The sequence below is a fragment of the Colius striatus genome, chromosome 8, assembly GCF_028858725.1.
Source record: "Colius striatus isolate bColStr4 chromosome 8, bColStr4.1.hap1, whole genome shotgun sequence".
NCBI lineage: Eukaryota > Metazoa > Chordata > Aves > Coliiformes > Coliidae > Colius > Colius striatus.
In genome coordinates this window covers 25,530,091-25,544,160 of record NC_084766.1, presented here as the reverse complement: position 1 = coordinate 25,544,160, position 14,070 = coordinate 25,530,091, and the positions used below count along the sequence as shown (strand labels likewise).

Here is a 14,070-nt window from a genome sequence, read left to right as displayed (position 1 = left end):
GAAGTGTCCCACCCTGCCCAGCCCCATCACCACTGCATCCTCCGAGCCCCTCGGTTGGCCCTGGGTTAAAAAGAGTGAATTACCTCACAAACACACACTTCTTTAAGAAACAAGCCCCAAACCCCAACGAGCTGCCAGTGATTCATCTTAGGCAGCAAGTGTCTTCATTTATTCATTACGAGATAATACCCAAATCTGGCTAATTAATATTCCTGCATATTTTCCAAGGGCTGATGAGGTATCTTCAACATCTCGCCGAGATGGGCTTTCATATTTATAAGGTTGATGTGCAGACTTAAATTGATGGCGGCTAAATATACCTGTCATGTTTAAGCCTGGGGCTTGTCCCCCAGGGCACTCTTGGGGTTCCCCGGACACAGCCTGGCTCCCAGCGTGACCCGGGGGGCTCTGTGCCCTGGAGAGGCTGCCGGGAGCCAGGGTGTGATGATGTGCTCTCGAACTGCGCCACAATGACATCAGAGTCCTGTTTGCTCGAGTAAGGGGAGCGCTGGCCTGCGGGTGGGAGCCCCAGGCAGTGGGATGTGGGGACGGGGACTGGGGCAGGGCCAGCTGCTTCCTGCCCAAACCCTCTTCCAAGGTTAAAAATAGGACTTGGTTGCAAACTGAAAGCTCGGTTTGCATTTGCCCTCATTATGTTGATTGCTTATTTACATGTATGCAAATGGTGGAAGAGACAGTGGCTCCTCCACCCGGGGACCCCTCAGCACGGCAGAGCCTGAACCCCACTGGACAGATCCCTGCCAAGGGGTGGCTGCTGCCACACTCCCCGGGATCAACCTGAAAACGAAGCACTAGCCCCTCTCAAGGCACCGATCCGGGGGACAGCTCGCAGCGCAGCGGGCGAGGACACAGCGGTTATCTGCGCTGCCGCCTCTCCCCTCGTCCTGCTCTGCCAGATGTGCGTGTCCAGCTCCAGCTGTTCCCCATCAGCCTCCCCCGAGCAGCACCGCCGGCCCTGGGATCCTTTTTCCAGCAGGCCCCACGTCCTTCATCAGACACCAATTTGGTCTGGCCCAGCTGCTCATTTTTCTTTCCTCCGTGTGACATGTTTTCACCCGGCTCCTAATCCGTCTCTTTCCATTCACAACTCAAGCTGTTTATGGATGTGCCTCTGCCCCCTCTGCTCTTCCCACCCCCTGGACACAGTCATCCATCAATAAAACCCCGCTGAGTACCCGGCGCGGGACGCCAGTAACCCAACGGGCCTCTCTCTGCTCACTGGGGTGATCCAGGGGGCCATCACCCCCCTCCCAACACCAGCACCGCGCTGGCTTTGATGGCACAGAGCTGACGGTAGCCGGGCTGCCGACGTCTTCTTCCTGCTTGGGGGGCACAGAGGGGCCGTGTACCAGGGGTCTGCAAGGAGCTCCCGCTGTTCTGGGGCTGTTCCCTCGGCCAAGGCGCAGGGTGAGGGTGGCCCTTGGTGGGGACGTGTCCCGAGGCCTCGGGGGTCACCCTGTGCAGGGGCTGCGCCTGCTTCCCCCCGTCTATCAGTGACAGGTGCTTTAATGCCTGTCCCGGCTGGCAGCTGCTCGCCATGGCAGGAGGAGGCAGCTGCACCGGGGATGAGGAGGGTGATGAGGATGAGGAGGACAGCTGGGAGGGCAAACCTGCAGACACCAAGCCACAGCTGGGGAGCACCCCGGGGTAGGGGGGTGGCCCTGGCTGTGCACTGGGGATCCTTCCTGGGCCCCAATCCATAGGGAGGATGTCAACTCCTCTCGCCCTTGCCCGTGTCCCCATCGCTGCCAGAGCACCCCCACAGCAGTGGCCATGGGGACACGAGGAGGGGGGCATCACAGAGTCCCCGTGGTGGAGGCTGGGAGCACCTCGCTCTGTCCCGCTGCCTCAGGACGCTTCGCTTGTGACAGAGAAGCGAACTCCCAACGGATTGAGTGTTTCCTGAAGTGTCTGCGCAGATGGGGCTGCACCAAGCTGGAGGTGTCAGGGAGCAAGCAGGGACAGAGGGTGCTGGCTCCTGGCAAGGATGGCATTTGCTGCTGTCTCTCTTGGGGCAGAACGGGATGAGCTGCGTGTCAGGATTCCGCTCCCTCAGACCCACTGCTCCCCTGCTTTCAGCTCACTGAGACTCTTTCCTCTTCTCGTTTCCCACTGAAGCAGCACGGGGGAATCCCAACCAGAATGAAACCAGGGGCATTTTGCAACCAGGAAAAAAATGAAGGAAGCCAAGCCCGACGGGAAAACCCCGCTGCCTCTAAGGTGCTGCTCCGCTCTGTGAAGCCAGCCCCGTTCTCAGACGAAGAGCTCGCCCCTGTGCAGCCACAGCCCCGGCCCTGGCCAAAGGTCTCCTCCTCACCCTCCCCGGCCTCGGCGCAGCACAGAGGGTCCCTGACCCAGCACCACAGGCACCCCATGGCGTGGCGGGGCTTTCGGCAGGGACCAGGCCTCAAGGGCCGCAGCGTGGCCGGCGCAGTGGAAGCTGGCAGAGGCAGGAAAGCTGCTGCTCCCGTCCCCAACCACAATGGGGATTGTTCTGGAGGCCACAGGCAGGATGCAGCCCGGCCCGCTCCATGTCTGACTCACATCCTCACAGGCCAGGAGGGAGCCCCATGCCCCAGCATCCCTACCCATGGGTCTGGGACGCGGGCGGGTGCTGGTGCAGACTCCTTCCCTGCCCGAGACCCCGTCTCTGAGCTGCTCCCTCGGAAACAGCCCCGCTGGAAGCAGCCTGGGCAGGGGCCGGGCCCAGGCTCCGCCGGGCTCGGGCAGGGGTCAGTGCCGAGGGCAGGTGGGAGCATCCCGCCGGAGCTGGCGTTCCCGGGGCAAGAGCTGCAGCAGAGCGAGGCGGTTGCACTAAGTGATCACATTTATTTGAATATTTTCTTTCGTGTGTGTGTTGTGTGTTCTAAAATCGGTTACAGAATAAATACCTGTGCCTTATAGCAGGAAGTCCACTTTTTTTTTATACAAAGTGCTTGTTACAGGAAGTTGCATCAGCGATACGCAGGGGGGGGTGCACCGCGGCCACGCTTCCCCTCCTGAAAACTAGAACAAATCTGTTTATTTATTTATTTATTCGTGGTCTTTTTGTTTTGTTTTTTTTAAGTTTCTTTTCCCTTTTTTTTTTTCTTTTTTGTGCATTAAATTTCCTGCCATTGTGTATTTACAAATCTCTGAAAGAAGGGAAGGGAAAAAAAAACCCAAAAAAGAAAATGCCAATCTGCACGAGAAGTGGCCTCAGAACTCCAAAACGAAAAGAAGAAATCAGCCTTAAAAACAAACAAACAAACAAAAAGGTAACAAACCAAGATCTACGAGCATCGTCTCATACGGAATCGATGGAAGGGCTTTTTTTTTCTCTTTTTAAAAAGGGAAAGAGCAGAGGGGTGGGGGAAGGGGAAAAACTGAACCAAACCAGGAAAAAAAACAACGGAACTCGGAGAAGTGGAAAGAGAGAAGGTGCCATTGTCCCTTCTGAAGCTTTTCCAAAGGCAGAGAGGAGGGAGGAAGAGCACGACGCACAGACCCGGCCGCCTGACTGAAATCCCCATCGATTGCTTCTCGGTGTTTTCTCCCTCGTCTTTTCCCAGTGAGGGGCAGGAAGGACTTTCCAAAATTAAGTTAAAAAACAAAAAAAGGTATTAAAAGGGAAACAAAAAATAACTTTAAAACATTTTTTTTTAAAACGAAACAGAGAGATGAGAGACGAGAGGACCCTCCCCAAAATCCTGGAGGGGCGCGAGGCAGGGGGGAAAAAATCGGGTTTGATTTAAAAGGGGAGAAAAAAACCAAAGGAAAACCCCAAAGCCAAGCCAAAGCAAAGCAGGCTGCTCTCTGGGAAGGCGTCGCGGAGCGGGGCTCCCCGGAGAGTGCGGCGGTTAACTGGTGACGTAGTGTTTCGCCGAGGGCTGCCCATAGACCCTATAGAAATCCTGCCGGCCGTGCTGCTGGGACGCGTCAATCCATTCCCTCATGGCAAGTCCTGGGAGCGACTGCGGCACGGCGGGGGCGGGCGGCAGCGGGTGCGAGTACTCCTGCGAGGAGACCGTCCAGGGGAAGTGCCCCGAGCGCGGGTAGGGCTGGTGCCCGCTGTGGTTGGAGACGGAGGAACAGTAACAGTTGTCCACCGAGCAGACGAGGATTTTGCGCCCGCCGTACTGGGAGAGCACGGACTGCTGAGATGACGTGGTGTTGGGGTAGTGAGATGGGTTGAAGACGGAGCCCGAGTGCACCGGCTGTGGGCCGCTGGGAAGTCCAACTATGTGCTGCGTGGAGCTACAAGGCACCATGGCTTGTGCGGACTGCCCCTCGCCGGCCGAGGCGCCCTGGCTCATGTACTGGCTCGCCACAGTCCCGGACGGTGGCTCGAGGAAGCTGCCCTCGGGGAAGGCGGTGGAGTGCTTGCGCTTCTCCGCGCCGGAGTTGCTGACGGTGCAGGGGTACATGGGGATGCTCTGCAGGAAGGGGACGGGGGTGCTCAGAGGACCTGCGGAGGGCAATGGGAGAGGGAGACAGCGTCAGGCGCAGAGCAGCTCTGCACGGCTCCGGGCGCTGGCCCGCTCCTGCCAGGGAGCCCCCAGAGCTGCGCTGAGCCCTGCATGAGCCGCCCGGCCCGGAGCATCGGAGGCAAACTGGGCACGTGGCTGCATGCAGGTGAATCTGCAGGTTGTGTCTGGGCTCTGGCCGCCGGGCTCGGAGCAGCCTCAGGCGCTGCTCTGCACACACGTGCACAGGCTGAGCCCCTACACAGCTCCTGACCACAGCCCATCACAGGGTCAGAGCGGGATGGCCTAGGTGACAAACCCAAACCCCCCAAGCAGAGAGGACTGGGAAGCCTCTGCAGGACGTGGGCTGCTCGCAGGCGTGGGCTGGGGGCTGCAGGAATATTCTGGCCCTTGGCTGTCCCTGCCCATGAGCCTGCTCTCATATTTCCACCAACTTCTCTTGCTGACAGTCAGGCTCCCCTGAACACCCCTGTGTCACCCCAGAACATATCTCATCCCAGAACACAGACATTCCACAAGCCAAGGGAAATACCCTGGGGAGAGCCATGAGTTGGCTTCATGGCATCTCCCCGCTCCTGCTGATGGCAGAGGGGTTCCCAGGGGTCCCTGCACCCTGACAGCTCTCTCCACCCTCTTGTACTGCAATCCACAGGGCACTCAGCTATGGATACAGGAGGTACAGAGATCCCATGCTCCCCCACCCCCTGCACCCCTCAGGCTTCACGCACCTTCCAGCAACTTCCTGAGCTGCTTCTCCTTCTTGGCGATCTCGTTCAGGAAGAGCTTGGAGTTGAGGTGGCCGATTTTGGGAGGGGGCAGGCTGCCACCTGTACAGTTCTGGGTCCTGTTGGGGACCGTGGGCAGAGAGGCGTGAGGGACAAGGCACACTCAGGAGAGGGTCAGATGGATCCTATCCTCGCACCCTCCCAGGGCCAAACCCCTGCCCTAGGGCAGCAGTGTGGATGTGCCGGGCAGGACCTTCCCCATCCAGCTTTGCTGAGACCATCCCGTGCCAGGGTGCACCTCCTGCAGCTCCACTGTGCCCTGGCACAGCCACCCTGGCTTGCCCTGGCTCTGCTGGCACTGGCTTTAACCCCTTGCCCCTGCATAGCCAGATTGAGTCCCACATCCCACCCTGTCTGGGAGGCCACCTCCCAGCTCTGCTCTTCCACAGCCACACCACTTCCCTTAGTCGAAAGGGAGGACATGATTCAATGCCTGCAGGATGGGATGTTTTCATCCTCCCAGACAGAGAGGGAAATCAAGGCATGGAGCAGGCCTGTCCCAGGCTTTCTGTAGCATCCCTGGCCCTGCTCCTACTCCAGACATGGTGCTGCTGTCCCCCCTGCAACAGCCCCCTTCCCCCCAAACATGCCTGCCCCGCCGCACTTACCTATCCATTAAGATCTTCACAGACTTGGTGTTCTAGGAGGAGAAGGAGAAGCTCTGGTCAGTAAGGCCAGGCCCTGCCCTGGCAGCCACCACTCCCTTTTGGTGCCACCTTCTATTGCCCCAACAAGGACACGCTGCTAAGTCCCCCAGCATGGGTTGCTGCAGCTCCATCTCCTGTGGCAGCACCTTCTCAGCTGAGGCCGGGGCTGAGCCTGCCCCACTCCTCCTCGCCTTCTGCCACTGCTGAGCCCTCTGAAGGCAATAGCTGGCCTTGCCAGCATCCCCAGCCCCTGCCCACCATGCCCCACACATCCCTGATGCTCCCAGACCTCCCTACGGCCCCCAGCCCAGTCCAGCACTGGCAGCTTGGCTCACCTTCATGAAGTTGATGTCCTCAGTTTTGTCAAACATGACCTGGACAGAGCTGAGGAGCTTTTTGGCCTCCTGCATGCGCTCGTTGAGGTGGAGGACCTGGGCTGCGTTCTCGTTGCAGAACTTGGCCTGGGCCTTGTCCAGGATCTCCATGGTCTTCCGTAAGTCCTCATCCAAGATCTGGTGCATCTTCTCGTACTGCAGGCGCACCTCGTCCTTCAGCTGGCTCACCTTCTCCTGGGGGAGAGGAGCAGGTCAGGCCCTCTGCACCCTTCCACATCCCAGCCATGATGTCCCAGGACACCTGGGTCCTTTCCCCAGCAAGGGTGGGTGCGACTGGAAAGCTGCACCACAGCTCTGCTCCCCTGCAACTCCCACACAGACCAAACCCTGCCACATGGGATTCTGTGGAGGGATCCAACAAGGACACTGTGAAGGTTTGGTTGATCCAGCAGATCTTCTGGACTTACCTCTTGGGGTCTAGATGGGGATTGCTTCCAGAGAGCTAATGCCAAGCAACAACCTGCCACACCACTGAGGCAGGTGTGCTTCCTTGAACAACCCAGCCTCATCTTCATCCCCATCCCCATCCCCATTCCCACTCCGATCTTCATCCCCGTGTCCATACCCATCCCACCCCAGGCTGAGGACAAGTTGTGCTCCATAGCCCTTCCCTCGACGCTCTCGGAGTCCCAAGGGGCTTTGAGGACCATGAGTTGGTCCCACTTGCATTTCTTCCATCTCCTCAGTATTTCAGGGGTTTTCTTGGGGATCTTTCACCTTCAGACCCTCCTCTCCCATTTGGGATGAAGCAGCTGGCCCAGGAAAGGCTGTGCTGTGCTCAGGGCAGGGTGGGACGTCTGATATTAAAGGACAGTCTTGCTCCTCGCCTCCCAACTCACCCCAGGACCCACGAGACTGCAGGGCAGCCCCAACACACTTCATTCCCCCCCAAGACTGGAACGGAGACAGCAGGTCTGTTTGGCTGCTCCTCCCCTCGTGCCCTCCCTCCCACCCCAGGAGCCTGTCCCCGTTGTGTCAGGGGGTGCCAGACCCCAGGGCTGCCTGCCACAGGAGGCACCCGTTACCTCCACCAGCCGCTTGTCCGATTCCAGCTTGTAGAGCTGCTCCTCGATGTCCTGCTCCCGCTCCTCCAGGCGGTCCTGCTGCTTCATCAGCATCTTCTGCAGAGGCAGGAGAGAGGAGCAGCCGTCAGGAAATGCCTGCCCCAAGGAGCTCTGGTGCTTGGCAGGGACGGGGGTCCCAGCCTGTGCCATACCATGCCACGGCCCAGCTGAAGGCCCACACGCGGTTGGCAGAGGTGGGAAAACCCTGGCAGAGGGGCTGCCAGTGCTGGGCTGCCTTATAGGCTGAGGACCTCGATTTGGGTCCCCTGGGTGGGAGCAGCCCCTTGGGGGGCTTTCTGCAGCACAGTCGCTGGGGTGTGGTGGGAGGCAAGCCCTGGACAGCCTGGGGGGACACAGAGAGGCCCATCTCCCACCACGGTTCGGGAGCCCATCACCCATGGCTGGCAGGCTCCTGCAGACGTCGCCGCCCCCGTACGCCATGCCAAATCCTCTCTCCCTTCCCTGCCTCCGTGACAAGCCCCAGAGCCAGCATCAGTGTAATCGGCAGGGACAGAGAGAGGAGGAACAGGGCCCTTCCCCCGCCACGCTGCCAGCCGCGGCGCCACTCCTCGGGGCTGGGCCTGGGCCATCAGCCTCATGGGCAGCACAAACCCCGCTCCCCAGCTCTGAGCAGGGCGCCCAGCTCCTGCAGCCCCCGCAGCCAGGACAGAACCCGCTCCCCATGAGAGAGGGCTCCGTCCCCGCCTGCAGGAGCAGGGCTTCCCAAACACCCCTCCAAATCAACTCCAAACGTCACCCCCCACCAGCTGCCCGCGGAGAGCCTCCATGGCAGGGGGTGGGGAGAAGGGCCCCGGCCCAGCAGAGTCGCGGTGCTGGAGACTCGCGGCGACGGGGGCGAGATGGGAGGAAAGCGGCAGCGAGGATGAATTTCGAGGGGGATTATTGCTATTATAAACCGCCGCTCGGGGATTTATAATCAAGTAATTAATTCCTGGACGAGGCGGGAGGGGGAGGGCGGCAGAGGCGCTGCCAGGATTAATTGCATTGCAGGGAAAGGCTGTCACCTCTAACTCAATTTGGGAGCAGGAATGTGAAGCCTCTCCTCCCTCCTGTTGTTTTTCTTAAGGTCTCGGGCACCTCCAGCCTCACTGCCACCAGGCTCCTACCACTAATAATAAGGACGAGGAGCTAAAAATGCCCGGCCTCCCACCCGCAGTCGCGCTCCGCACGCGTGCCCGCTGCCCACGTGTGTGCACCCACCCGCACGGGCCGCACCTCACGGGGTGCACACGCAGACCCCCAGGCACGGGTGGGCATTTGCTGCTGTGTGTGTACAGAACAACAGGGGCCTGCCAGCATCCAAGGGCATGGCTGCTGCCGTTTGTAAGACGAGACGAATAGGTGGGAGCATCCAGACGGAGAAAGATACGATGTGTGTATTAAAAAATCTCCTTTTTTCATCATAAAAGGGTTGTTATTTGTGTTGCTGCAGCACCAGGAGGCTGTAACCCGCTCCCAGTTGGAACACAGTGAGAACTCAGCTCTGGAGAGCGGGTACAATGCCATTTGTTCAGAAAGAGCCAAGGCCGCAGGCAGGAACCATGTCCCAGGTCCTTTGCTGCCAGCCAGGCCAGGGCACGGGGCTGCTGGTGGCTTCTCACACGGGTTTTGGGCCCAGTACCAGGCAGAGCTGTGGGGCTGGTGGGCATCAGCTCTGTGCAGCTGGGCCAAGGAGCAGCAGCACAGGCAGGTCCGTGTCTACACAACTTGCTCCCAAGGACCAGGGACTTAGTCTGCAACACCCCTCTGCTTGAGCCCTGCATGGAGTGCAGCGTGCCCGGTGCTGGATCCCGCTCCGGCATCCACAGCCCTGAGTCTCCCCACTGAAACGGCAGCTGACTGATGGGAAAGCTGCCTGCCTGGGGAAGGAGATGCCTTCCCACATCCCTGCTTGCAGGAGGCTGATGGAGCCCAAGAGCTGCGGCAGGGCTTGTAGCACAGGCTGGGTTTCTCGCTCTCCAAGCTGGATAGCCAAAACAAAGTGACCCTTGGCACCAAGCCCTTCCCTGTGCCTCCCTCCCTGCCAGCAGAGACTCATGTCCCCACCTTGAGTGGCAGACTCACCCCGCAGCAGCCCACCAGAAGGATGGCCAAGGCTGGTGTGGCCTCTGGGAGCAGCCGAGTCTCTTGCCTACCTCCTCTGGCACTGCCTGGGGCAGGGCCAGGCAAACACGAGGGTTGGGACCCAGGGCCCACAGCCCACCGGGCACAGAGGCCGAGCCCCCGTTGCATCCTGCTCCACGCATCCAGCACCTGATGCAGAGCCACCTCAAGGCAGCCCCTGCTCTTGCCCTGCTGGGATGTCCTCCCAGGGGAAAGCAGAGTTTGCCATTGCAGACAGGCGCCGGGTGGGCTGGGACCACCCTGCCAGCCCCATCGGGGTGAGGGACCCCGAGGGATGGAGGAACAGCCCCGGACACGCACGTACCAGCGTCCCCTTCCCGCTGCCCTGCAGCTGCCGTGGCAGAGCTGCCAACCTTTGTGTTTTGTAAGAAACACAGGAGTGTGTGAAATCACGAAGATATACATAAATATATTTAGAAGTAACTTTTAATGTGCATAAGTTCATCCAATAGCCTCGAGCAGCTGGAAGAAGTGACCAAAATCTAAGCTAAAGCCATGGAAATCAGAGAGAGTAGAGGACATGCTGCGTTTTCTTTAAATCTCACATTTGAGCCACTCTCCTGATTTTAGGGCAATTTAGAAACCATACATGCCTGGGATTGCAGCAGGACGGGAGGGCTTTTCACCCACAGCAACCCAACTCTTAACGAGACGCTCGGGTAGGAACTACCCCTTCTGGCACCGAGGGGCGAAATCTCATTGTCTCCGTAACTCGGCCTGAATTCCTTAGGTATTTTGAAAAGGAAAATATATCCCTTCCCCTCCCAAATCTGGTATTTCTGAAGTCATGAACTCCTCCTCCAGGATCAGAATTTCTCAGAGTAATTTCTCATATTTCATGCATGACCTTGATGCTGGGAGAACTGCAGCTCCCTCCGCTCAGGCGCCCTTCCCGGGCTCCACGCAGCTCTCTGGTCCCAGTTTGCCTTTTCTGAGGCAGTTTTACAAAGCAGTTGCCAAAAATGCTCTGTTTTCCAACACCCAGCTGAGGGTCAACTCATCTAACCAATTCATAAGTTAATCTGTGACTTAGGTAAGTGGCTGGTCCACCCCAACCCTACGGGCCTCAGCGAGATGGGGCTAGTTGCTGGACATGAGTTTACTCTGTTGGAGGTGCAAATAATGCTCTCCCCTCCTTGGGATAAAAAAGAAAGGGTGGTGGAGGGAAACGCTGAGCCCCAAGCGGAGGTTAGCAGGGCTCTCTGCAAACACACCATGGGCATCTGCCCCACGCAGGAGCTGGATGGCTCAGGGTGGGAGAAGAAAGAAGCAGAGGTTATGCCTGGCTCACTGATCAGGAGCAAGGTGAATCGTCCTGGGGAGCAATCGTGGCAACTCAAGTGGCTTTGGGAGGGAAATGGCACTCAGAGGGCTGTCTGTGGGAAGGAAGCAAAGCCAGCGCTGCCTGGTCTTGTTCCATGGAGGACACACACAGCTGGTCCCTGTGGGGCTGTGCTGGGCACAGGCTTCCTGACCATCACTATCTGCCCAGCACATGCTACCCTCATCCCACTTGCTGTGCCTCCAGGCCCAGCCCTCCTAACCTGCTCAGGGGCTGCTCTGCACTGGCCCCAGCTCCCAGTGGCTGCTCCGCTGTGGGGCACGTTCATCTCCCCAGGCAGAGGACAGGGCTGGGGGATGGGGGTACCCCAACAGAGCAGAACCTCTGCAAGTCAAAACACCTGCAGCCACAAGACAGAATGATGGTGATGAAGAGCTAAACAGTCTAGATGGCACAGGGCATCTGGGCTCCTCACCTGAGAGCAGCAGCTGCATTACACACGAGACCAGCAGGACTGGGCAGCCAAGCCCCTCTGCAAAGCAGGGCACCCATGTGCAGGAAGGAGCTCACAGCACCTGAGACCTTCCAGCAGCCACAAATCTGCAGGCAAGATGTCTCCCTGGCTTGTCCTATGCTGGTCTCACCACTCTCACCAAAGGACAGGGCTAAGGTTGCGGTCGCTGCTGAGCCCACATTAACGGTGGATTATGCCCCTGCCCTACTTGGAGCCCAGCACTCCCCTTGTGCCCCCACAGCCCTGGGGCTGCCACCGAGACAGTAAAACCTCAGGACATGCCCCAAAGTTTCTCCTGCTCCAAGGATGGCCAGGTCCAGGGTGCCTCCCGTGGGGAGCTGGCAGGACAGTGCCCACAGCACCCCTTCCCTGAGGGCTCCAGTGCTCGCCAGCCCCTGCCCGACTCCCAGCGGGGTCAGGAAGGAGCCTGGCAGCTTCACCAGACCCAGAGAGGTGCCCCAAGGCCTGCCAAGCAGCTCTGGCTTTAAACAAAAGTGGGGGCAGTGAAAAGCCTTACTGTGTTTGTGGCGGAAATGAAGCCCATGTAGCTTCTCTGGTGTCTAATAAGCGCTGCACATCCTTCGGGGACGTTCCCCTGGCATGAGCAGCCACGTCCCCATGCGACGCTCGCACTATGCTAATTCCCAACGAACCGGGCTGAAGCCAGGGCAGGTGGACAAATCCCAAGAGCACACAGCCCTCCTTCCCATAGGAAAGCGGGCTGAGCGGCGAGCCAGACTGCTCCACAGAGCGCCTTTAGCCAGGCCGGGCCCGCTCGCTCCTCTGCCTCCCTCCTTCCTTCTCCTCCGCCCGGGCCTTCCCCTCGCCGCCAAATCCCAGCCGCAGAGTGAATGAGGACATTGTCTGCAGCCACCGGAAAGCCAGAACGGAGGGAGCAGCTCGGAGCACGAGGGGGAGGAAGGGCAAGGAGGAGGAGGAGGAAGGTGGAACCAGAGCGAGGAAGCTGCAAAGGGCAGATGCCTGTTGCGGGAATGGCTCCAGACACCTGCAGCTCAGCCCAGGAACTGAGATCAAGGGCCCCCATTGAGACCCACGTCCCGGCACGTTGCTGGAGACGGGCCTGAAGTCACAGTGACTGAATTTTAATGCAGCGAAAGCCCTGGCCCGAGGAGGCGAGCGCAACCTTTCGCCTCCCACTCGCAGGCTTCCTGCTCTCCAGCCCCCTCCGCCGTCAGCTGGATGGTTTTCCGACAACAGCCCACGCAACAAGCTATTCTCATCCCTCCTGAAAGAATCCCCCTGCCTGCCAACACACCAGCACCTTGATGCCATGCAGCTCTGGGGCACAGAAACCCAGTGCCCCCCCAAAATCTAGACCTCAAACCACAAGATCCCGCACCACCACAGCCCAAGGGAACCAGTCCTCACAGCCCAAACCCCATGCAGCATCCCTCTTATCCCACCATGGACTCCTGCTGACCAGACCCAGGCAAAAGCAGCTCTTTCAACCTCCCCACAGCCTCCACAGCACTCGCAGGAGCCTGATCTGCTTACGGGGACAGGAAGGAAATGTTTTCTGGTTGGGGTTTCATCTTGCACACATTTACAGTAAGCAGCAGGCAGAGGGGGAGGTCTCTGGCCAGAGCAGGAGGCCTTACCTTCCCTGGCCAGCCTGAAGCGCACACATGCTGCTCTGGGGTTTGCCTTTTCTCATGGTGCTCCCTGTGCAGAGACTGGGCTGGTTTATCCCTGGGCAAGGGAAGGAAGAAGGGGATGGGAACAGCCTCCAGGATATTTATAGTTGCCCTTGCTAGGAAGGGATGGGAGCAGGGACACACAGTGTGTGGGCATCAGAGACCCCTTTCCCAGTTATCAAGGGAGCCCCTGAGCAAAAGGAGACTGGGTGCTCTGTAGAAAAGGGCTGGAAGCCAGACATTCAGCATTGGCTTGAGGGAACAGGATGCAGGGTGGCTCTCACAAGAGAGTGGCGATGCCTCCTGCCCATCCCCAGCTCACTGCCAGACGCTGCCTGGTCTTCCAGCCTTCCCCAGCATGGTTAGGAGGAAAACTCACCAGGCAAAGCCCTGCGTCCCACCTCTGGTCCCCACCCCAGCACAGGGCTGGCACATTGAGTTGTAGCTCAATGTGCCAGCTGGGCAGCAGCTGCCCAGGCCGGCAGGCACGGCCCACGGCGCTCCTGGGCACGGCCTGGGGCCAGCAGAGCCCGATGGCTGCGGGGGTGTGCCGCTGCCCACAGCCCACGACAGCTCTGCCCCTTGTTTACACCCAGCAGAAAGGAAAGGAAGAACTCCTTAGCATGGGGAAAAAAGGGCATTGTGTCGCGTGGGGCCAGCAGTGGGATTTCTGGAGGCCAGGAAACGGGGACCTATTCTCCAGCAGAAAATGACCTTCAGAAGGACCTTGAGTATGTTAATTTGTCGCCCCGGGCTCTCTGTGCCCCTCCTTGCTCCCTGCTGCTGCCGGGGTTACTTGTGGCTGTGCCTCTCGCACGAATGGGGGAAGGATTTCTACCCGTGGTTTTCAGACCCCCACTTCAAGCCACAGCCCAGCTGACATTTCTGTCATCGTCCTCTGAGTAGGGACAAAGATGTGCTTCGAGGGAAAAAGAGGGCTAAGGGAGATTAAGGAGCAGGGAGATGAGGCCGGCAGCTGCAGAAACATCCCCTCTGGGCCAGCAGCCCCTTAAGTCTTGGAGACAGGAGCCTCTGGATACGGAGTGCCCAGCATGGGTGGTGTATCCCCCAAAACAGAGGTGTCCCAAGGACAAAA

The 14,070-nt window shown here is 59.1% G+C and overlaps 1 protein-coding gene across 1 annotated transcript in view; it reads right to left on the bottom strand.

The window, feature by feature from the left end:
• Positions 1-2,823: 2,823 nt before the first annotated feature.
• The window catches only part of TRIM8 (tripartite motif containing 8), a 29,644-nt gene continuing 18,397 nt past the window's right edge, over positions 2,824-14,070 (bottom strand). The window contains exons 3-7 of the mRNA XM_062001625.1: positions 7,340-7,435; positions 6,255-6,488; positions 5,881-5,912; positions 5,216-5,331; positions 2,824-4,468 (exon numbers count right to left, since the gene is read on the bottom strand). Of these exons, the coding sequence (XP_061857609.1) occupies positions 3,861-4,468; positions 5,216-5,331; positions 5,881-5,912; positions 6,255-6,488; positions 7,340-7,435 (1,086 nt within the window). The 3' untranslated portion in view covers positions 2,824-3,860. The remainder of the gene's footprint in view (positions 4,469-5,215; positions 5,332-5,880; positions 5,913-6,254; positions 6,489-7,339; positions 7,436-14,070) is intronic.